At 37.9% G+C, this 20,595-nt stretch overlaps 2 protein-coding genes across 2 annotated transcripts; both read right to left on the bottom strand.

The window, feature by feature from the left end:
* Positions 1–231: 231 nt before the first annotated feature.
* LOC120416850 (pickpocket protein 28-like) lies at positions 232–2,761 on the bottom strand. Its single transcript, XM_039578741.1, has 3 exons — positions 1,588–2,761; positions 1,182–1,532; positions 232–1,121 (listed from the first exon to the last, which is right to left on the bottom strand). Exons 1-3 carry the CDS (start codon positions 2,754–2,756, stop codon positions 878–880), a joined length of 1,764 nt encoding a protein of 587 aa, XP_039434675.1. The 5' UTR covers positions 2,757–2,761; the 3' UTR covers positions 232–877.
* A 3,703-nt stretch (positions 2,762–6,464) lies between these two features.
* On the bottom strand, positions 6,465–7,983 carry LOC120416826 (pickpocket protein 28-like). The gene is made up of 3 exons (XM_039578713.1): positions 7,430–7,983; positions 7,027–7,371; positions 6,465–6,975 (listed from the first exon to the last, which is right to left on the bottom strand). The coding sequence occupies exons 1-3, from the start codon at positions 7,981–7,983 to the stop codon at positions 6,465–6,467; spliced, it is 1,410 nt and encodes a 469-aa protein (XP_039434647.1).
* Between the last annotated feature and the right edge of the window lie 12,612 nt (positions 7,984–20,595).

Here is a 20,595-nt window from a genome sequence, read left to right as displayed (position 1 = left end):
AATTTAATCTAGATAATGTGCACTTGATGGACACATAAAAATAGAATAGACTTGTTCATTCATGCCTATTGATAGTAAACAGAAAACTGTTTTTTACATGCAAGAATACAAGAACGCAAGAATAAAAGCACCATCAACGATGTAAAAATTTAAATATTTGGAGCAAATTAACACTCAGACAACATTAAACCTATTGGTATAATAACAATTTCTTGTCCTGTGAAATTGACGCAGATTTCCTCCTCTTGAGTAATTCTATTCCAGTAAGTTCATTCAAGCCCGGTTCAGTGCCATTCTGTCCCGATAATAATTGATATCGAATGACAAATCAGCATCCTGCAAGACTCGATTTCCGATTCTCTATTTCACACTTCACTCCCATATAGATTCCGCAGCCTTCGTTAGAAGCCTTTTGATGTAAATCAGAGTCAACGAAGAGAGGGGCGAAGTAATTGAATTTATGACACCGTCCAAAAATGTCCCTTTTCCTTGCTGGAAATTTTTATTTCTACATTCATTACAGCGTTATGGGAAGATATTGAATTTTTTTATTGTAATTTTATTTTTACGGCAGCCTGCTAGGATCCGCCCTCGCGTCCAACTCCAGGATTGGGGACATCTTTGTTTCCTAATGCTTGTACTAAAAATCCGGACGCAGAGAGTAAATGACCATAAAAAGTAGGTGAAAGCTCCGGCGGGCAGCTTTGCGCATGTTCCCAAATCTGAGGAGAGAAAAGCTGCAAAAACATAGTGTTATGTACTGTGTACAGCAAAGCAGAGTGGGGTTGGCGGGAAATCTCCGCCTTTTGAATATTTTATGTCGCACTGGGTCCGGTGAGAACCGGTCGGATTGGACAATGTTGCATGCCGTTGGATATTATGTGGAGGCTCCCTGCTGCTGTTGGAGTTTCAACTTCCGGTTCATTCGGCGCCACACGCAAAACGGTCGCAGCGTGCAAAAGTAGAGAATCTCCACGAAGCTCAGCAGTGACACTCCCATGAACAGGCCCAGCAAACCGCCGAACGTTCCGAGCAGTTCGGTTATCGTGTACGAGTCCGTCCTCTCGAAGGTCGGAAACTTTTCCTTGTTGTAGTGCACGCTGATCTGGGTGTAGGAAATGCTGGAAAGAAAGAAGGTTTGTTAAGGAAAAAGGTCATTTTTCCGAAGTAAAAGTTCTCACTTGGACGACTCCTTGCGCTCTTTGCGGATGCTCCGGTAGTCCAGGTCCGTCTGCAGCATTTCCGTTTCGTACTTGACATAGGTGCACGTCGGCAGACAGTGGCAACTCTTGGCGTCCGAGTTCCGCCGGGGTCGAATCTTCTTCTCGCGACTTCGGTGATGACTGTCCACTGTACCGCAGTGTTGCTTCTGGACATTGCACAACTTATCCTCTTCGTCATGAGGTAGTGCAAAGTTAACGCAACCTTCGGTGAAAAGCTGCTCCCTGGCACGGCACTCCAGCTCACAGTTCTTCTGCGTGTAGACTCGGAAGTACTCCAGTTCCTTTTCACCAACCATGTAGCACTTTCTCCTGTAATGAACTACTCTTCAAGTTACTTCTCCAAATAACTCAACTCGCTACCTACTTCTCCGGAGGAAAATCCACGAGTTTGCTCGATAGTTGGGTGTCCCGCACCTTCACCGTAACGTACGTACTCTTGCCCATAGGAGCATAAATGGCCCCGAGTCGAGCCTGCGGGAAGTCCTCCGGCGAATGCACGTACACCATAAAGCCCTGCTCCGCTCGGCAGCTGTAATCAAAATCACCCCGATCCAGCCGCAAGTTAATCACCAGATCGATCTTCTTATCGTCCAAGAATGACCTCCTCGGGTACTCAATCTCTGCTTCCGCCGAACCATACCCTACCTCCGGATTCCAGTTCTGGATCGCCGCCGTCCCTTCGCTATGATTGTAATGCCGATGAAGTCGATCACCCCGAAACAACTCCTTACCGGCAAGCCCGTTGAAGCTGTAGCAAATGCCGTCCTCAGTCAACACCCGGTGAAACATCCCAGCGCAGCTCTGCTTGTCCATATCCCAGGTCACGCTCTCGCAGATGTCGTCCAACGACAACGATACCTCACGTATCGCTCGGACAATCCTCGGATTAGCCGGACTTGAGAAATTCACATTGTACGGGCATGGGGCATCACACAGCTGCAACAGCCCCTTCAGATGATCATCGAACTTCGCCGGATTACCCTCCGTTTCCCGATAACTCCTTCCGATATCAAACAGTGACTTCTTGGACTTGGTTTGCGGACATATGGTGACCGCTGGAAATGGTACCTCCCAGCTATAGGTCACATGTTCCGCGGACACAATCTTGACCGGATTCTTCTCCCACTTGATCCAAGCTTCCACAATGTTAGTGCCAGCAAAGTACAGCGTCGTCGCGAAGATGATGGTCCAAACGAGCTTCTCAATGTACGAACTGCTTCTACAGCCAATATACCTCACGCCATGAATCGAACTACTTCCGCAAAAATCAACCAACGAGTCTTCCAGCGAGTGAATCTGCTTCAAGTGCTTGTTGTTTCCCAGTCGTCTGATGAGTCCATTTCCAAAGTTGCGCACCCCAACAGGACTCTTTATCTCAGTCGGTGCAGTCACGGACACATCGCTAACTTCAACCGCGGTCGAGGCCGCGGGTTCGGAGTCGTCGTCCGGTTGCTCGCAGGTCATGATGGATACTACTGATAGGTGGTTGTCCCGCGGCCCTTCGAACTTTGATGGAGGTGTGCAATTCATCATTTATTGTTCCCTGGTTATAGTTGGGGAACGGGTTGAGAGTTCCTCGGGGAGTGAGGTGTGTCATAAAGTAGTAGGAATAAAATATTTAATTTGCATGATATGATTTCGATGGGTCAAAATGTTAAGAATATCTTGAATCATGATTCTGTTGTTTATTAATTTTAGAAGAATTTTAATTAGTTGATTTGTATGACTTTATTACACTTTGTCGAAGCACATTTACATTATTTTTTAAAAGATTAGGCCGATGCAAATATTTTTAAAAGTTTTTGTCCCTCGGCTCTGGCCGGAGTCGAAGGGGGGGCAAAAAAATAAAAAAATAAATATTAAAATAACATGCCATAGTTTCAACATTTGCATGGAAAAAGTGTTTTAAAATGGATTTTACACTAGTTCAGTTGTTTTGCAATAAAAGTTTTCAAAAAATGTAAAATTTGACGAAAACAAAAATTTTAGCGAAAAAAAACTTTAGCGATAGTAGACATCGAAAATTTTCAAAAATTCAAAAGATTTTTAAATCAACCCAAACATGCTAAAAATGATTCTAAACGCAGGGGAATTCATTTTAAATTGATTTTAACTAATTGCACTTAAATTTTCATAAAAATATTGAAGTTTTTTGAAAAAAATATTTTTTTGTTCCCTGATTTTTCGGGCCAACATTGAAGGGGGGGGGGACAAAAACTTTAAATAAAATTTGTACCAGCCATGTTTTCCCGTGTTCAGGAGACCATCTTTAGCAAGAATTTTAACTTTGTTTAGTATCTTGTTTCTTCTTCTTGTTTTTTCATAATTTTCTAGCTACGTTTTAGATTTTTTAGTAATTTTAACATTTTTGTATAAAAACTAGCTTTTTGAATTCGCAGCAAAGTATGTAAAATCTCACAGCAAAAAGATAAATTTCAGAAAGTGATGAAAATTCACCAGTTTCTGATGTAATATTACACATTTTTTCACACAAAATCTGTCACCATATCCTGATGAACATTACCAGCATTTTTTATGCTGGAACATCAAATCAATTGTGCATTTCCATTTTGACATAAAATGTAGGAGATATTGGTTAAAAACAGGGCCAAAGTTGACCACAGAAAAAAATGTTGTTTTCAAAACATTTTCAGAGTCATATCAAGTTAGTAAAATCTTCAAAGCTGAAGCATTTCAAAACAGTTAAGAGTTTTTCTTCCCAATGTTTTAAGAAGATCAGAAATTGATTGAACATGAATTTCTGGTGAATTTATAGATTGATGTCAACCTATAGGTGGAGTTGTATCTTAGAGCAAGGTGGTCACCAGATCTCAATTTTTAATGTTCGTTTTTCCCGGATTTTTTTCGAGGTTTTTATATCAAATTCCAATATTTTTCAATCTGACCTTAGTATTGAAATACTATATCTTGGATATTTTCATTTCTCAGGATTAAAGAAAAAAATAAAAAAAACAAGATAGATATTCAACTTACAACATGACGATATCAAGTATGCAATCCACTAAAATAATCGCCATCAAGCGAAGAGAAGCGATAGAACACGTTTTTTTTTAATTGAAGTTCAAATGCTCGACACGTTTTTAAACGAATTTAATGTTTCTTAAACATCTATTAAATATATTCTGAATACCAAATATTAGAGGCAAATTGAAAGTTTAAATAATATATTGAAATTGGATTTATTTAAAAAAATGTTTCCGTTTTTTCTCAAGGCTTTATTCAAAATAAATAATTACACGACTCGACATTTTTAAAGTTGATGTCAGTAAACGCCTCAGTTTCGTCAAGATATGATAGATTTGGGCTCCCTAAACACACTCCAATTGACAGAATTAAATTTTAGTGGATTCCCTGCCAATAAATAAAATTATAAATTTGGGAACAAATTCTATGGAATTATCTTAAGCAACCATGCGCACCCACGTTTATCTATGGGGGTAGCAAAAATAAGGGGGTGCGCATGGTTGCTTATATGAGGGAACGCATGGTTGTTTAACATGATTCCATAGGTTTTATACCCAAATTTACAATTTTATTTATTTGCAGAGAATTCACTAAAATTCAATTCTGTTGATTGGAGCGTGTTCAGGGAGCCCAAATCTATCATACCTTGACGAAACTGAGGCGTTTACTAAATTTCTAAATTTCATCTAACGGTTTACAGTAAAAATTAAATGATGATTCGATTGATTATTGAGTTCATAGAATTCAAATGTGTATAAGACTTCAAAAATCATATTTTTGTGCACAATTTTGTTCTTTGATTCTAACTATTGGCACGCAAATTTATGAGAAAAACTAGCATAATAATATTCTAATGGAGAAGAAAAATATTTAATTGATTTAAGAGAAGTTTGTGCAAAATTGGGTAACTTCAAATATTTTCTCGGTTTTTCAGTCGAATTCCAGAGATTTTCCACATTTTCTCCCGCCGGATTCAAAATCCCAACTTTTCCCGATTTCCGTTTTTTCCCCCAAGGTGCCCACCCTGTCTAACAGGGTTAATGAAAATAATGTCCTAATTCAGCATGTTGCGATTCATGTCAAATTTGGTATGTATAACATTGCAGTTTTGAGCTTTCAGGAGCTTGTTAGACCTTCGAAAATAAAAATTACGGACCAGTAAAAGAGAAATCAAATTTGGACCACCATTTTGAAAGCCAAATCTTTTGCAAAAGTAATGTTTGAATGCATTACTATTTGTTTGCATGATTGAGGAATTGAGAAAAATTAAGCTGTTTTTTTCAATGATTCTCTTGTTCGCAAATTAGTCCGAGAAGATGAAATTAAACGAAGGAAAAATATAGCAATAATTCATCCGAGAACAAGTCCTCAAATCAGTGTCCCCACCAGAACTTTTTTTTAACTTCCTGTGAAAGGCTTACAAAACTTTACGACAAGTGGCAATTGATAGTCCGTCCCACCACCCTTTAGAAGAAAAGTTACGATTAGTCCCCGCAAGGAAAAAAAATTACCCTTCCCAAGAGTCCACTCCACCCGCAGGCAGGACACCCTTCGGAACCCCTCGAGGGAGCTTCCGGTTGTTCGCGCTGTCAGTTCGAATTAGCGCCGAAAATTACCTTTTGACGAGTGGCTTCCGTCTAATTAAATAGAGATTTTTCCTCGCCAAAGTTCACACCCCTTTATCACGCGAGACGACCAAGACGGAACAAGAGAGGGCAAAAAAAATCAACTGTCTAAAGAAAACGGGGGGAAAAGTTTTTCCGCGTTTACAGCGTGTTCCATGTTCCGGTGAAGGAAGAAAGGGGTTTTCTTACGGACATTCACAAGACAAACTTGCCGCTCGGGGATTTGCCTTAACGCAAGTTTGAAGACCTTCCTTGTCCGCTAGTTAAACGCTAATAAAAGTCGCGTTTTATGAATTTAATATTTCACCCTGGGTGCAGGATTATGCTGAGGGTTGAGGAAGAGTTTTGCCAGAAGTGGCCACTTCGTGCCCGCGGAAGGGATTGGCGTGATTTTCTTTTTCATGGGGTAATCAACGTGAATAAGAAAGTTTCTGCAGCGAATAAAGCAATTCATTTTTCACTAACGGGAAACTTGGGGACAGTTTCGAGCTGCTGGTTAGTTGCAGCTTATTTCTCTTGCTTATTTTGACATAAACATATAAAAAAAACTCATGAAATCAGAATCGCTTAAATTAGGTAAGGAAGAGTTCTTTCATAGTACAGAACTGTGTAGTTTACAGATTAGTGCTATTTAATTAATCAATGGTCTCAGCGTACAGTAATAGATCATCTCCACGACACTTATCGCGGTCACACCCAAGAACAACGCCAGCAATCCCCCGGAATGTGCTACAAAATCAATCAACCCGTACCGAATCGTTCTGGTTGTCCCGTAAAAGTGATCCTCTCCAAACCTTATCGTAACATCGGTAAAGTTTCCTCCATCCAAACTCTCCTTCCTAGTCACTTCACTGCCATAACTCACATAATTACACGCCGGCAAGCAGTTGCAGGTTTTCACAAAGTACTGCGATAGCGGAAATTGTTCCGTCCGAGCTTGAATTATCGCTTCTTTGTCAAGTTGATCATCCGACTGGTAGCTGTTGTTGCAGAGTTTGGCGTTGGAATCCCTTGGCATGTACGCCAAAACGCACTTTTTCTTTTGCAGAAAGTAGTTGGTCCGACATTCCAGTTCACAGTTGTCTTTGGTGTAGGTCCGGAAGAATCGCAGGTAACGTTTACCCTCGAAGTAGCACTTGGTGCTGCAATAAGGGGTTCGTTACGAGGGTTAGTCGGGAATGTTAGAGTCTTACCTTTGTGCCGGATAGTAATTCATATAAGGACATGTATGCAAGGCAGTGGGTTTGATGGTAACGTCCACGACTTCTGATGATCTGACTTGCACGCCATTCTTGCCCTTTCCTGGGAAATCCGCAGGATTATGCAAAAATATAGTTACTTGAGCAGAATCGCCGCATTCGTCATCGCGGAAAGTCTCGTTGAACTTCAGCTTCAGCTTGAGATGGTATCTTCCTGAAAGGTCGACCGCAGGTCGAGGGTAATACTTCAAAAAAACTCCGTAATTGGCGTAACCACTTTGGAGACTCCAGTTCTCCAAAGACTTTGTGGCGTTCGAAAGGATCGAGTCTGGGACAATACTGCAAAGAGATTTTCGACTATATATTTCGCATTTCAAGGGCAAATTTCAATACTAACACATCTGGGTTGAACAATTCTTCAGCCGCCACATTGTTGAAGCTGTAGCACACTCCATTCTCAGTTCTAGTCTCCGTGAACAGCGACTTGCAGATGTCGCACTGGTGATGCCAACACACTTGCTCGCAGAACCGGTCCAGCGCCACAATCCGGGACAAGCACTGTCCTCGTTGATCCTCCCGCAAGCCACTACTCAACTGACCACAGATGGTCACAGCCGGAAAGGGAATGCTCCAAATCGGTGAAGGTTCTTCGTTCGGGACTTTAATTACCAGCTGATACGAAATCCGTTTCCAACAAATCGCCAGAAAGATTCCACAAAACACACTGCCCGTTACGAGGATCGTCAACCAGAACAATCGTTCAATCAGCTTAAGCTCACTGCTAAACACGTATTTAATGCCAAAGAACGATGTATTCCGCAGGTATTCCCGAAAAGAGCCCTCCTTCTGTTCCGCAACTACATCGTCTTCTTCAAGATCCAGATGATCCACACCATTCTCTTGAGTTACGACCCGTTTTGCAGCATCACTTTTCGTGTCCGACTCGTCCATTTCCGGTCCGAAGAGTGTCAACTCCACAGTTGAAATACCGCAACTATTCCAACAGTCAGCATTTTTATATATTAATTTTCGGGGACTATCTTACCGTTAATCCACTTTCCAAAGGGTTATCGAGAGGCCCCACGGTTTGATGAATGGTAATTGAGTGCGTCATGCCTGTTAATTACTCATCCGGGCCAAAATTAGGGGACGCCAATTTTGTGGGCGATGGGACAGTTGTTTGATAAGAATCGAGGGGTTTTTTTTTTTGGTCGACATCGTAAAGGACACCGTGGGTGGGATAGATATGCAAATGAGCGGTCTACGAGCATCGCCGGTATCGTTTAGTCACACCTTCCGGCCTTGGACGAGGCGCTAATTTATTCCACTTTGATGACTCGTACTAGGCCTACCCACGTAATAAGTTAATTAATTTTTGGTGAGCGGTATTTCACACCTCTGCGTGTAATTGTTTCTTTTTTAGGTTGGAATTTATAGACATTTCACATGAATTCCAAATCTGACAACCGAATTACGTCAAAAAGGCAATGCATTTCCATAAACCCTAATGCGGTTACACGTTCATCTCAATACCAAAGGAAAACCCACATAAATATTCACTTCCGGATGAAGAAAACCCACCCCTTGCTTCCAAGAAACTACCAAATCAGCATATGAGTGTGCTACTTTGAATATGTACGCAAATATACATAACCACAAAGATGGAACAACCCGAAAATATCTTCCAAGACCGAGACGACACACCGAACTCTCTCATTCCACAGTATAGTATGATGAGGACGATGACGATGATGACGACGACGACGGCGATGGTTCGTTGAAGGGATCGTTGTGGGATTTTCAAATCTCAACAGGTTCCTGCACTTAAGGGTATTTTCGCATTTTCCGATCACCCATCAGCAAGGAAGTTTTCAGGTATGTGGGTGGGAAGCTGTGTAGCGGGAGGAAATCTTGCAAAAATATTTTTACAATCGAACCCCTTTCTCTGCTGGAAATGGGCAATGGGGAGGTTGACATTGTTGCGGAAAACGAACATGTCACACACAAACGTAAAGATACTTGGAAAGTGCCACTTTGGTAACATCATTAGTTTGTCAATACAAGTCTTCATGCAGTTTTGGCAGCTATCCATACAATAAGGCTATTACAATATTGAAAAATATGTATCTTGAGAAAGAAACTCCTGATCAATTTGGTTTCTTTGACAATGTTCTAGATATTGCTTAGAACTTATAAAATAGTTACACTTGAGAAAAAATACCAAATCACCAAAATAAATTCATCTTTTTAAACAAACTCGCAATTCAATATGGGCACATATCCATTTTTGAAAAATCTCGTTTTTCGATAAGTTTTAAATGAAAAAAAAAAAATCATCCTTTGATCTGCGACGGATGTTGGTCTATATCAATTTGGAAGTTAATTTTGAGAAAAATCATAATTTTTGTAAATCGTAGAAAAGGTTAAAATACGTTTTTGACTAAAAGTAATATACATAAAATTTAATATCATGTACCGTTTTCCTCAAAGAAAAAATATTTCCAAAATTTTCAAATCAACCCTGCAGGCCCTAAAACACTGACCATATTAAATAATAGGGCTGATTTGAAACTATCCTTTTTTGTATGTATTTTTAAGCAAATTTATAGGAATCTATCCGATCTCTATAAAAATAAAACAAATTCTCAGAGATGGTGAAGCTTAGTCATGAACAGATAAAAAAGTCACGCTTTTAACCAAAAAAATATTGTTCATTTAAATAACGTTTTGATTTATCGAAAAGTTCCTACTGATAATTTGGAGTTATTTTAAACGTTCATTACTATCCAAATTCATGTGACGCAGTCATTGACCGAATATGGCAATATTATGGTATTTCTTGAATACTTTATTCAGAGGAAGGTACCATCCCAAGTAACATTTTTTCCCAGGAGTTCTACAAGAGCTCTTCAAGATAGCTACAGCATAGCAGTTTGGACTGCGGTAGGATAAAACTCTCCTCAAGTACTCTTCTAAACTCCTGAAGAAGTTTTGAAGAGAATTTTATCCTACCGCGGTCCAAACTGCTATGCTGTAGCTATCTTAAAGAGCTCTTGTAGAACTCCTGGAAAAAATGTTACTTGGGATATACTGGTGTGACATTGATAGGTTGAAGATGGTATGAAACCATACTGGCTTTGTAGAGAAGAACCTCTTGAAGTAGTTTTTAACAAAATTTAAAAAGTTTGCATAGTTAGTTAACTAAAAAAATAGTTAGTTAACTATAATCAGGATATCATTGAAAATAGTATCATGGTAATACTCTCAAAATGTCATGTTTTTCTCAATCAAAAAGTTTTGTAATAAAAAAAACGACAGCATTATCGATTATTTTTTTATAAATGGGAAATCGGGAAAAGTTGCCCCGACCCCTCTTTGATTTGCGTGAAACTTTGTCCTTAGGGGTAACTTTTGTCCCTGATTATGAATCCGAGGCCAGTTTTTTGATATCTCGTGACGGAGGGGCGGTACGACTCCTTCCATTTTTGAACATGCGAAAAAAGAGGTGTTTTTCAATATATAATGATATAATATTACCATGACTTTGTAGAAACATGAAAAAAATTGATTCATGCTGCATAACTAGTTTTGTTGACAACAAAAAAAAACATTTTTGTGAAAAATTCAATTTCTAATTAATTTGGAGCAAATTTTTTTTACAAATTTTGTTCAATAGCTGATGAGCTTAGTTAACCATCTACCTGCCAACCCAATTTTCCAGCTAATTTTAAGATTTTTGAAATGTATTGAATAGAAAAACATTTTAAATTTAAGAAAATTATAGGGTGGAAAGATTAATCAATTGACTTGTTTAATGTGACAGTCACAAGAACAATGTGTTTAACGGTGCACATCAACCAGAGCTTTTTGCACCAAGATTTCTGATTCACACATTTTATTATCTTCAAAATACAGGATCTTTCGAAATAATTTTTGATTCTAAAAAGCTGTCTTCAAAATTATTTACAACAGTTTTTGACTATTTTTACAGCATAATTGTTGCAGGATTGAGTCCGTAAGTTTGACAATTTTGAAATAAGAATACGACATCTTCTTTAGTTGCTGTGCACCGTTAAAAATGGTTTTTTTTGCCTTCCTCACCTTTCTGAGGAAAGGCTATAAAATCACTTGAAAAACGAAATTCTTAAATAGGCCACGTAAACCTCACGTAAACATATCGACTCAGAATCAAATTCTGAGCAAATGTCTGTGTGTGTGGTGGGATGTTGATAAAAAAAATGCACTGGATTATCTCGGCACTGGCTGAACCGATTTAGACCGTTTTGGTCTCATTCGATCCGTCTTGAGGTCCCATAAGTCGCTATTGAAAATTATAAAGTTCAGTTAAGTACTTCAAAAGTTATGCTGAAAAAACGATTTTATCAAAAGTTCGGAAGATAGTAAAAAGGGTGGTTTTGTAAAAAACCCCGTCATATTATATATTTTTAGAAAGGTATTCAAAAGACCTTTCCAACGAGTTCAAAAGATTGCAGATCTGACAACCCTATCAAAACTTATAAGCACATAAGTGCCCTGAATTATGAAGATCTGACTATCCAATCTGATGGTATGAATAAGGAATCAAGTTGATAGAACACTGAAAGGTCCGCCCTTTTGTATCTATTTTGGATAGCATTACCCTCTAAATGTGAGGAAGGCACCAACCACCTTAGGGTGGATTGAGTGACGTTTTTTTTTCAGAAGTCAACTGTGGATGTATTTTTTAGTAACATTTGCTATATTTGAAGTATGCAGTAATTTTTGTCCATTTATCCCAGACAAGAAAACATCCTTAGATTATTTATGGAATCAATCAAATAATTGAACTTTTTTTTGTTGTTTATTATTATCTTGTTTGTCATTTTTAGGAAGATTAAATGCGCTTTTCGAATCTTTATGTTTGCTTTTTTTATTTTTATAAGCTCACACCGAAGAAATACAGTTTAAATGTTTTACAACAACTAATTATTCAGTAGTGGTTTCAACCATGTAAAGAAAATATACATTACCCCAAAAATGTTTAAAATCTCGCAACTACAAGCATAACTCATGTGTTGGGTCTGCATAAATCACCGAAACGGCGAGATAAATCTTATTTAGAGAAAACAGTCATTAGCAGCACGGCAATAAAAATGTGTTTTAATTACCCACTGTTCTACTCTTTCAGAACAGGCAGAACAACCCTTTCGTTCCGTAATTAATGTTAACTTTCAGGATTCGCTCTGGCATATATATTCAAAACGACCAAAAAATCCGTCGGCGACGACGACGACGACGACCGCCATATGAGAAGATAATCATCTTCTTAATAAATATCTCGTATATATGCAAGAAAATGGCTTTTCGAGGTTAATAATTTAATGTGCGTGTGGCCTTTGGCAAACACAGAGTGGCAATCTTCACCGGCTGACATCATTAATATAAATTATCCTCCTGGTGAGAATTTTCCCGGGACCCTTAAAGAGACCACATTTGCCTACAACCAACAACAGTGTCAGTGGATAGTCATGTGGAAATAGGTGTGCCCTAAACCCTTTCGAGTGGATAAACATGTGGTTTGTTTGGTGTTGTGCCTTCGGGGCTGTTTTCACAGCTCATTTACACTTCGGAAAAGCATGTTCGTGGCATAAATTTTCATTATTTGTTGTAACTACAAATAATGAAAAAGGAAATTTTTCGAAATAAAAATACTGTCTCTAGAATTCGTAAATAATTTGAATTTTCGTCTATCTACATCAGCTCATAAGATCCATTTATCTATGTCGCCTATTTGTTTAGCCCGATCTCGTTCGCTTTAATTACAATCACGTACCCGTTCGAAGGGATGATTGGAAGGGTGCGGCGCAGGGAAAGTATCACATTGAGTGAGAAAAATGAAGTCGACTCTCATTCACAAAACCACCACCCCCGGAAAATGGCGCGGACTTTGACGGGGAAGAGCACGCGAGGAGAGCAAATTGCAAAGAAATTTCCCACCGGAATTTCGTTCAGCTTCGAGATTTGATGGAATTGTGCGAAGGTGTGGAAAGCTGGGCCTGGCCGCAAAGAAATTAAACGACTCCGGGATGAGGATGATGATGATGCTGTCGAACTCGGTGGGTGATGAGGGAGCCAGCGTCGGGTGGAATAAAATAAAACCAAATTGCATTTACTTTGGCCCTAAGGTTTTCTGCGAGCAAAGGGTTCGGGACCGGATTGGATTGCGGTAATCAAACTTATCATTTTGGCAGGGTGGGATTGACTGGTGGAAAAATGTAAGACGATGGTATCACAGAAGGAAACCAATTTTCCTATGAAGGACGGTCAGGAAAATTTGCGAATGACGAAGGTGGAGACGATGCTAATCATGCGAGATGTCGGGATTGATTAATGGAAGTAGTGACGGAATTATTGATGATTTTAATGGAATTGTACAGAAAGTCTGAGGGAGCCATGGTTTGATTTCTTCCATATTTTTAAAGGGAAAATTAATATCTTTTGAATATAGTTCAGTAAAGTTAACTATTTTAGGCGGAATTGGGCATCAAGTTTGTTAGGGCTTATCCACAAACCACGTGGACACTTTTTTTGGGTAATTTCAATTCCTCATACAAATTTAAGTGTTTTTCATACAAACTAACATTGCATAAAACCGAAAAAAAAATTTGGGTTAATCTGAGTTTTTGTGAGAAATATTCAGAATACACTCCAACTTTAAATAAACTTTAGTTCTTAACAAAGAAGTCATGACGTTCAATTTGATAAAGAAGGAGATAATCTTTCGATTTATGTCTTTTCAGCAATTCTCCACGAAAACAGCATGATTCGAAAAAAAAGTTCTCCGATCGGACTCAAAAATTTTCTGGGGTTTCCTTGGCCGATAGAATAGTATAGTATAGGGTATTAGATAGGCTTTTAAAAAAATAGTTCAAAGTTTCAAATATCTAGTCTAACAATTGAAAAGGTCAAATGAAAACATAAAATGCTCTTTTGAGGGTCTCGGGACCAAAGAGCATATGTCTGAAAATATTTTTATCAGATTCCTCGGAAAATTTTACATAATATATCACAAAATTGTAAAGCTATGGTTTCAATATTCCAAGATACGATTTTTTAAAAATAAAAACTAGGGTTTTCGACGCGCCGCGCGCAAAGCTGGAAAATGTCGAAAACGTCAAATAATAGATTTTTTTCAATCAAACTGCGATAAATTAAAAATTTAAGCGATGGCCTATACATGTTACGGTACCAAAATTTTCGTAATTGAAATACGTAAATAAAATTCCGGTTTTCGGAAAAATTAAATCGTGATTATTGTATTGTTTTTTTTTTGGTTGCACAAATTTTAGTGCTTTTCATATAAACTTACAATGCAAAAAATGGGTTAAATCTGAGTTTCAGTTAGAAAAGTTTATGTATTTTTAGAATATACCCAAATTTTGAATAAACTTTATGTTGTTCTTAACGAAGAAGTCATGATATTCAATTTGATAAAAAGGAGACAATCTTTCGATTCTTGTCTCTTTTCATATTTTCAACTGGATAAATAATTCAACTGAAGAATGCAAGGCAGGCAATTATAATTTTGGCTGAATTTGCATTTTCGTTAGACATCTTTTCAGAGTTAAACTGAAAATAGACTAAATAAATTTCAAAATGGCTTGAAATAAAAAATACCAATACTCTATTTGTAGTTAAGGATAGGGACTACACTGGAAAAAATAATACACGGTAAAAAAATTGTCATTTTTTATTTAACTTTTTATCACTCAAACTTGATTTGCAAAAAAACACTATTTTTATTATTTTTTTATATGTTTTCGAGGACACAAAATGTCAACTTTTCAGAAAATTCCAGGTTGTGCAAAAAATCTTTGACCGAGTTATTAATTTTTTAATCAATACTGATTTTAAAAAAAAAAAATCGAAATATTGGTCGCAAAAATTTTTCAACTTCATTTTTCGATGTAAAATCAAATTTGCAATCAAAAAGTACTTTAGTGTAATTTTAATAAAGTGCACCACTTTCAAATTATATCCATTATTAAGTGACTTTTTTGAAAATAGTCGCAGTTTTTATTTTTTTTTTAAATGAGTGCACATTAGGGTGCCCAGAATATGAAACTTTTTTTCAAAACCTCGCTCCACAAGCAGAATATTGTTCCTTGACCTATTTTAGGACTCTGGGCCAAATATGAACAAAATCGGACATCATTTACACATTGATACTCGGAGGTGAAGTTTGCATGGAAAAAATCGAAAAAATGTATGGAAAACTCAAGTTTCTTACGGTTTGGTCAGCACGGTGCGCTACTTCCATCCAAATATTACCAAAAGTGAGTGACCGATTTTGCTCATATTTGACCCAGAGCCCTAAAATAGCCCAAGGAACAATATTCAGCTTGTGGAGCGAGGTTTTGAGGAAAAGTCCCATAATCTGGGCACCCTAATAGCACATTTGAAGTTAGTTATTTGAAAAAATTACTGTAGAATTGATCGGTTGATTCATATTTTCTACGATTATGATAACCTGATTAATTTGTAATCTAAATAAATGTATACACTCTAAAAAAAAACTTCTTTTTAACGGAAATGTTCTTCAAAGCATGTCTCCCTTCTTTCCGGTCACGTTCCAAACCAAACGATTCGTTAGCAAACACATCGCTCCATCCGGTCTCAAGAAAGCAAGAATCGCAATCACAACCCCCGTAATTAGCAGTAACACGATCCTCGTATGATGATGGTGCGAAATAAAACAAGGGTTGTACGACAGTGATTACACAAGACAAGACGAAACCATCCGACACAAACATTAGTTCGGGGGAAAAGCGCAATTGTAATGATGTGAGAAGTAATGACACTCGCTATCAGCGCAAGTTCCTTTCTTTGCTCCTTTCTTCTCGTGTCCCGTGTTTTACTTATATGGTCCAATCCAAACGGCTGTGATTTCTTTCTTCAGGACCTTCCGGGGCGACCAAAAAAGGGGAAAAGTCCTTCCGAGGACAAGATAGTGGTGAAAGGAAAGTAAATAAAAATAAAATAAAATGAGCTTCTTTTACGTTCGAGGAAGGCGGAAAATTATCAACTCCCAGCGGGAAAATCAAAGTTGGGACGGTCTGGGGGTTAGTTTGGAAGATTGCAGGTTTTTTGGCTGTTTAAGCCGTTGTAAAAAAATACACAAAGGATCATTTGGTTCGAACACCTCTTTCCGCGCACAAAGGTTATGCAAATTATCGATTATTCGCACAAATGACCCAAATTCAACAAAACCCTCCAACCCCCACAACAACAGCAATAACAATCAGGCATGAAATGTGTAATTTAATCACCGAAATTGACAATACCTCGTCCCGGTCGTCAATTATTAATCAGCAAACAACATTGGTAAACCGTGCAATTTTCATCATTTGTAGAGATGATTCCGGCGGTGGTGAGTAAGAGCATAATTGCCGCCAAAAGAAGCAAAGTAGGGAACCCTCGACCTCGAGTTCATATTTTGCTCAATATCGCAAAACGACCGGGCGGTTCGATTCGAATAATTGAATTAATATTCAAATGCGAACATTTTCCGTCCCGCACGCAATCGACCGCCGAAGAAGACATTGACGAAGTTCGTGTAACGGTTTGCTAATGCTGCTATGCTGCTGAGACAGCCCTTGGAACGGCGAACGGCAGGTCCACGGAATATGCACTGAATAAATAATGCTCGCGTAGATATAAATTCTGCTGAGATGAAGGTTGCACTTTGTCACAGATTCGCTTGCCTTCCCCATAATTGAGGGATTTGGAAGTGGTGCAATTTTCCGTTCAATTGAGTTCAGGCCGATTGAAAGTCAACCTTCCGCAGACGATTATCGGTTACATGCTTGCGAATTTCAGGACGGGGTGCGTTGAGTGGTTGGTTGGTTTCGGAAAACTTTTAGATTTTTGAACAAAAAATTAAATAATGTTTCAAAATAGCTTTACAGAATGCACCACACACACTTGACGTAATTAAATTTTAATATAAATATGTTGGATAATTACAATATTAATTGAAAACAAAATATTTCGAGTTAAATTAAATAGTTAATGGAAAATGTTTTCCATCATTTCTAATTGCACTTTGTTGCGACAAAGTACAAACGACAAACCAAAGGGAAACGCAAAAACTGATTTTTAAAAAGTTTTTTCCTGAAATCGCGATAACTCGTTATGGTTACGAGCAAACTAATATAAAATTAAAATTTTGAAATTAATCAAAAATCATGCAACAAAATTGAAAAAAAAATCTGAATTATACAGATTAAAAAATTACATTACGTTTTACTTTTGTTAACATTGAACAACATCGAAATCTAAAAGAGTTTTTAAAACATTTTAAAAACGTTTTCTGATGAAAAAATACGTTTTTTAAATTTTGAATCCGGAACTTACATGTTCCTTTGACAAAAAAATTCCAACTCATCACCATTTCGATTTGTAAATTATTAAAAAAAAAACATGGAAATCACAGGGGAATAGGGAAACTTCTTCCGATTTCGTCTGAGTTGGCAAAGAATTACTTTACTGTAGTTTTAATTTCCACACAAATTTTGTGATTTTCCTTATTGTAATGTGTTTAAGGGATAAATAATTACATCTTTTGCTTCACAGTACATGATAATAAATATTATAGACCATTTTTTCTAAAAAATATTTTTAGTGCTAAATAAGACCGAAGATTTTTTTCAATGAAGAAATGATTTTATTTTCAACTATACGAAAAGGATTAAAGCCACCTTCAGTGCAATTTTTTTCGAAAATATTTTTAAAAGATTTGTCCCTCGGCTCTGCCCGTTGTCGAGAGTAGAGGGGGCAAAAATTAAAGTAACAAGCCTAATTCTCAACATATGAATGAAAAAAGTGTTTTAAAATGCATTTTACACTACACAGAAAAAAATGTAAATTTTGAAGCTGTAATTTTGGAAGGTTGCATATTACCTCTTTTATGATGTAATTTTACCTCAATTTAGACTGAAAAAGTGACATTACACCAGAAAAGTGGTAAAATTACACATTTCCAGAGTTAAAATTACACCTTTTTTCTGACATTAAAGATGTACCCCTTCCCAGATGTAATATTACCATGATTTTTTTTTCTGTGTAGTTCAGTTGTTTTGCTATCATCAGTTTTTTTAAATGAAAGATTTGACGATAACAAAAAATTTAGCGAAAGAAAATCTTTTTGCGGTACTGTAAATCAAAAATTTTCAAAAACTCTTAAGATTGTTCAATAAACCTAAACACGTAAAATATGACTGTAAAAGCAGGGGAATGATTTCACTTAAATTTCCTTTACCATTTTTAAGTTGGAATATCGATGTCTCATTGTCAATTGATCTTTACTCTATTTGTCTTGTACTTAACCTTCCAAGACCCAACCCTGCTTCAAGATGGGCGTCGATCAAGGAAAACGCTTAAAATCCTATAATTGTTTAACCAATTATGAATCATCAAAAAGAATTGGAGAATAGTACTATAAGAATCGTGGCAGAATAGTGGCAGTGCGTGGCCGAATGGTTACGCTGTCCGCTTTGTAAGCGGATGATTCTGGGTTCGATTCCCATCTGCTGCAACCTTCCATCGGATGAGGAAGTAAAATGTCGGTCCCGGCCTTGGTTGTTAGGCCGTTAAGTCATTCCAGGTGTGAGAGTCGTCTCCATGCCATAAGTACAAACAACACACCAAACCAAGCCTACTCCGGTGGAATCGCTGGCGGCGGTTGGACTCACAATCCAAAGGTCGTCAGTTCAAACACTGGGATGGAAGGTTCCTTGGAGTAAAAGAGGTTTGGGTGCTCTCCCCATTCAAGCCTTCGGACTCCTAGGTTCGAGCAGAAACTTGCAATAGAGACCACAAAAGACCCGGGGGTCGTTAATGTGGATGGTTTGATTTTGACTATAAGAATAAAAATTAACCCATCAATGCACAGCAACTAATTTTGTTTACACACAGCAAAAAATCCGATGGTAAAATCGCATGCAAAAGCATGCACATCACCTTCGTCAAAATAAACACTTAATATTACACACTGCATGTACAATTTTTGCAAACACAAAAAAAAGTTGCAACCGACGGGATTCAAACCCAGCACCAACAGTAAGGACTGGCGCCTTAGCCCACTCGGCCATCAGACCGATGTAAAGCTGTAAGGATAAACGCATATATGAGCTTGACATTTCGGTCAAGTAGGTTTCCCATACTGATGGGCTACATATTTCAGAGTGTAAAATCACATAAAATTGCATAAAGTACTGCAATATTTATTTTACACCCAGACCTTTTACACTCAGCTGGATTACTACTTTTTTAGCTGTGCACTTATAGTTTTATTTTAGGTATTTCTTTTTTTCATTTTATCAACGGATCCCGGATAATTTTACATAGAAATCAATGAAAACCTCAAACTAAAGTAAACCGAGGATCAGCAATATAACTTTTATAAAATTTTATCAGAAAGAAAAAAATTAGTTAATTTTTGAAGCAAACTACCACACTAGGAAAAACGATAAAGTCAACAGTGTGAAGAAAGCATGCCATAGATGACAGAGAGCATTTTACTCTCAAGTTCATTCTAAAGGGCATGACTCCCACAGACAAATCCGAAGCCATTTTACTCTCTAAACTGTAACAGATTGTATCAAATTTAAAATCTGCTAAACTCACCTCAACCAAAAAGACAACCACTTCTCCAACCACAAGTAAGGTAGGCATTCAACAGTCAAGTCACACTGGTCAGCCTTCCCAGAGCTGCAAATACAAACCAATATCCGATCGAAACACAAGCCCAAAGCCCAAACACACATCGGCTAGCCACGGATGACAGAGCCTTACAATGCACGCAGTAATTAAGACTGACTTGTTCCAACATCCACCAACAGCACATCCGAGTTGGGTCCATCTATTCTGGTTTTGTGACCAGCGTTGAATCCACACAAAGCAAGTGGAGTTTGGTTGGCCTGATGTTAATAAATTTAAACTACCCCTTAACCAACCCCTAATGACAACCCTTCTCCTGCGCCACACAAAATGCAATGATGCTGAAATGACCTGCTGGGGAAGGGTGAGTCGAATCGGTTTGCATTTGCATTGCCACATAATGATGTGCGTGTTGTGTGTGTGTGTGTTTTAAATCTTGCACCAAAAGTGGCGAATAATTTATGCCCTTGGTAATGCAATAATCGGCTCTCGAGCTTGTGGAATATATCACCCACGCCGTGACAACTCTATTGACAGTTGACATCGTAATTGACGTGAACAAATGTTGTCCACTAATCGATCCAATTGTTGGCGCGATTGAGGGAACCACAATTTGTCGCAATATTAAAGGGTTATTTTTGCTGCACAATTAAATTTCAACATTCAAGCAAATCAAGACATCGCCAAAACATCTACCCCTCAATTCCCAACCCAATTTAACCAAAATTTAGCAATCCAACCGAATTCCAGCGCACTAAATGAAGCAAATAACGGAACCCCCAGAAACTCCAGCCCAATGATGGTTGGTTCCAAATCTAGCCTCGAAACCGCAAACGTTGCGGGAAATCACGCTCATCAAGTGCC

The sequence above is a fragment of the Culex pipiens genome, chromosome 2 (genome assembly GCF_016801865.2).
Source record: "Culex pipiens pallens isolate TS chromosome 2, TS_CPP_V2, whole genome shotgun sequence".
Classification (NCBI taxonomy): Eukaryota; Metazoa; Arthropoda; class Insecta; order Diptera; family Culicidae; genus Culex; species Culex pipiens.
The sequence above is the reverse complement of the archived record's forward strand: the minus strand, read 5'-3'. Positions and strand labels throughout refer to the sequence as shown.

Coding starts and splice junctions, on each gene's coding strand:
- LOC120416826 (XM_039578713.1), bottom strand. CDS start 7,983: ATGGACGAGTCGGACACGAAAAGTGATGCTGCAAAACGGGTCGTAACT. Junction 7,372..7,429: donor GAATTGTTCAACCCAGATGT/GTTAGTATTGAA, acceptor ATCTCTTTGCAG/TATTGTCCCAGACTCGATCC. Junction 6,976..7,026: donor AATTACTATCCGGCACAAAG/GTAAGACTCTAA, acceptor CCCTTATTGCAG/CACCAAGTGCTACTTCGAGG.
- LOC120416850 (XM_039578741.1), bottom strand. CDS start 2,756: ATGATGAATTGCACACCTCCATCAAAGTTCGAAGGGCCGCGGGACAAC. Junction 1,533..1,587: donor GTGGATTTTCCTCCGGAGAA/GTAGGTAGCGAG, acceptor AGTTCATTACAG/GAGAAAGTGCTACATGGTTG. Junction 1,122..1,181: donor GAGCGCAAGGAGTCGTCCAA/GTGAGAACTTTT, acceptor CTTTCTTTCCAG/CATTTCCTACACCCAGATCA.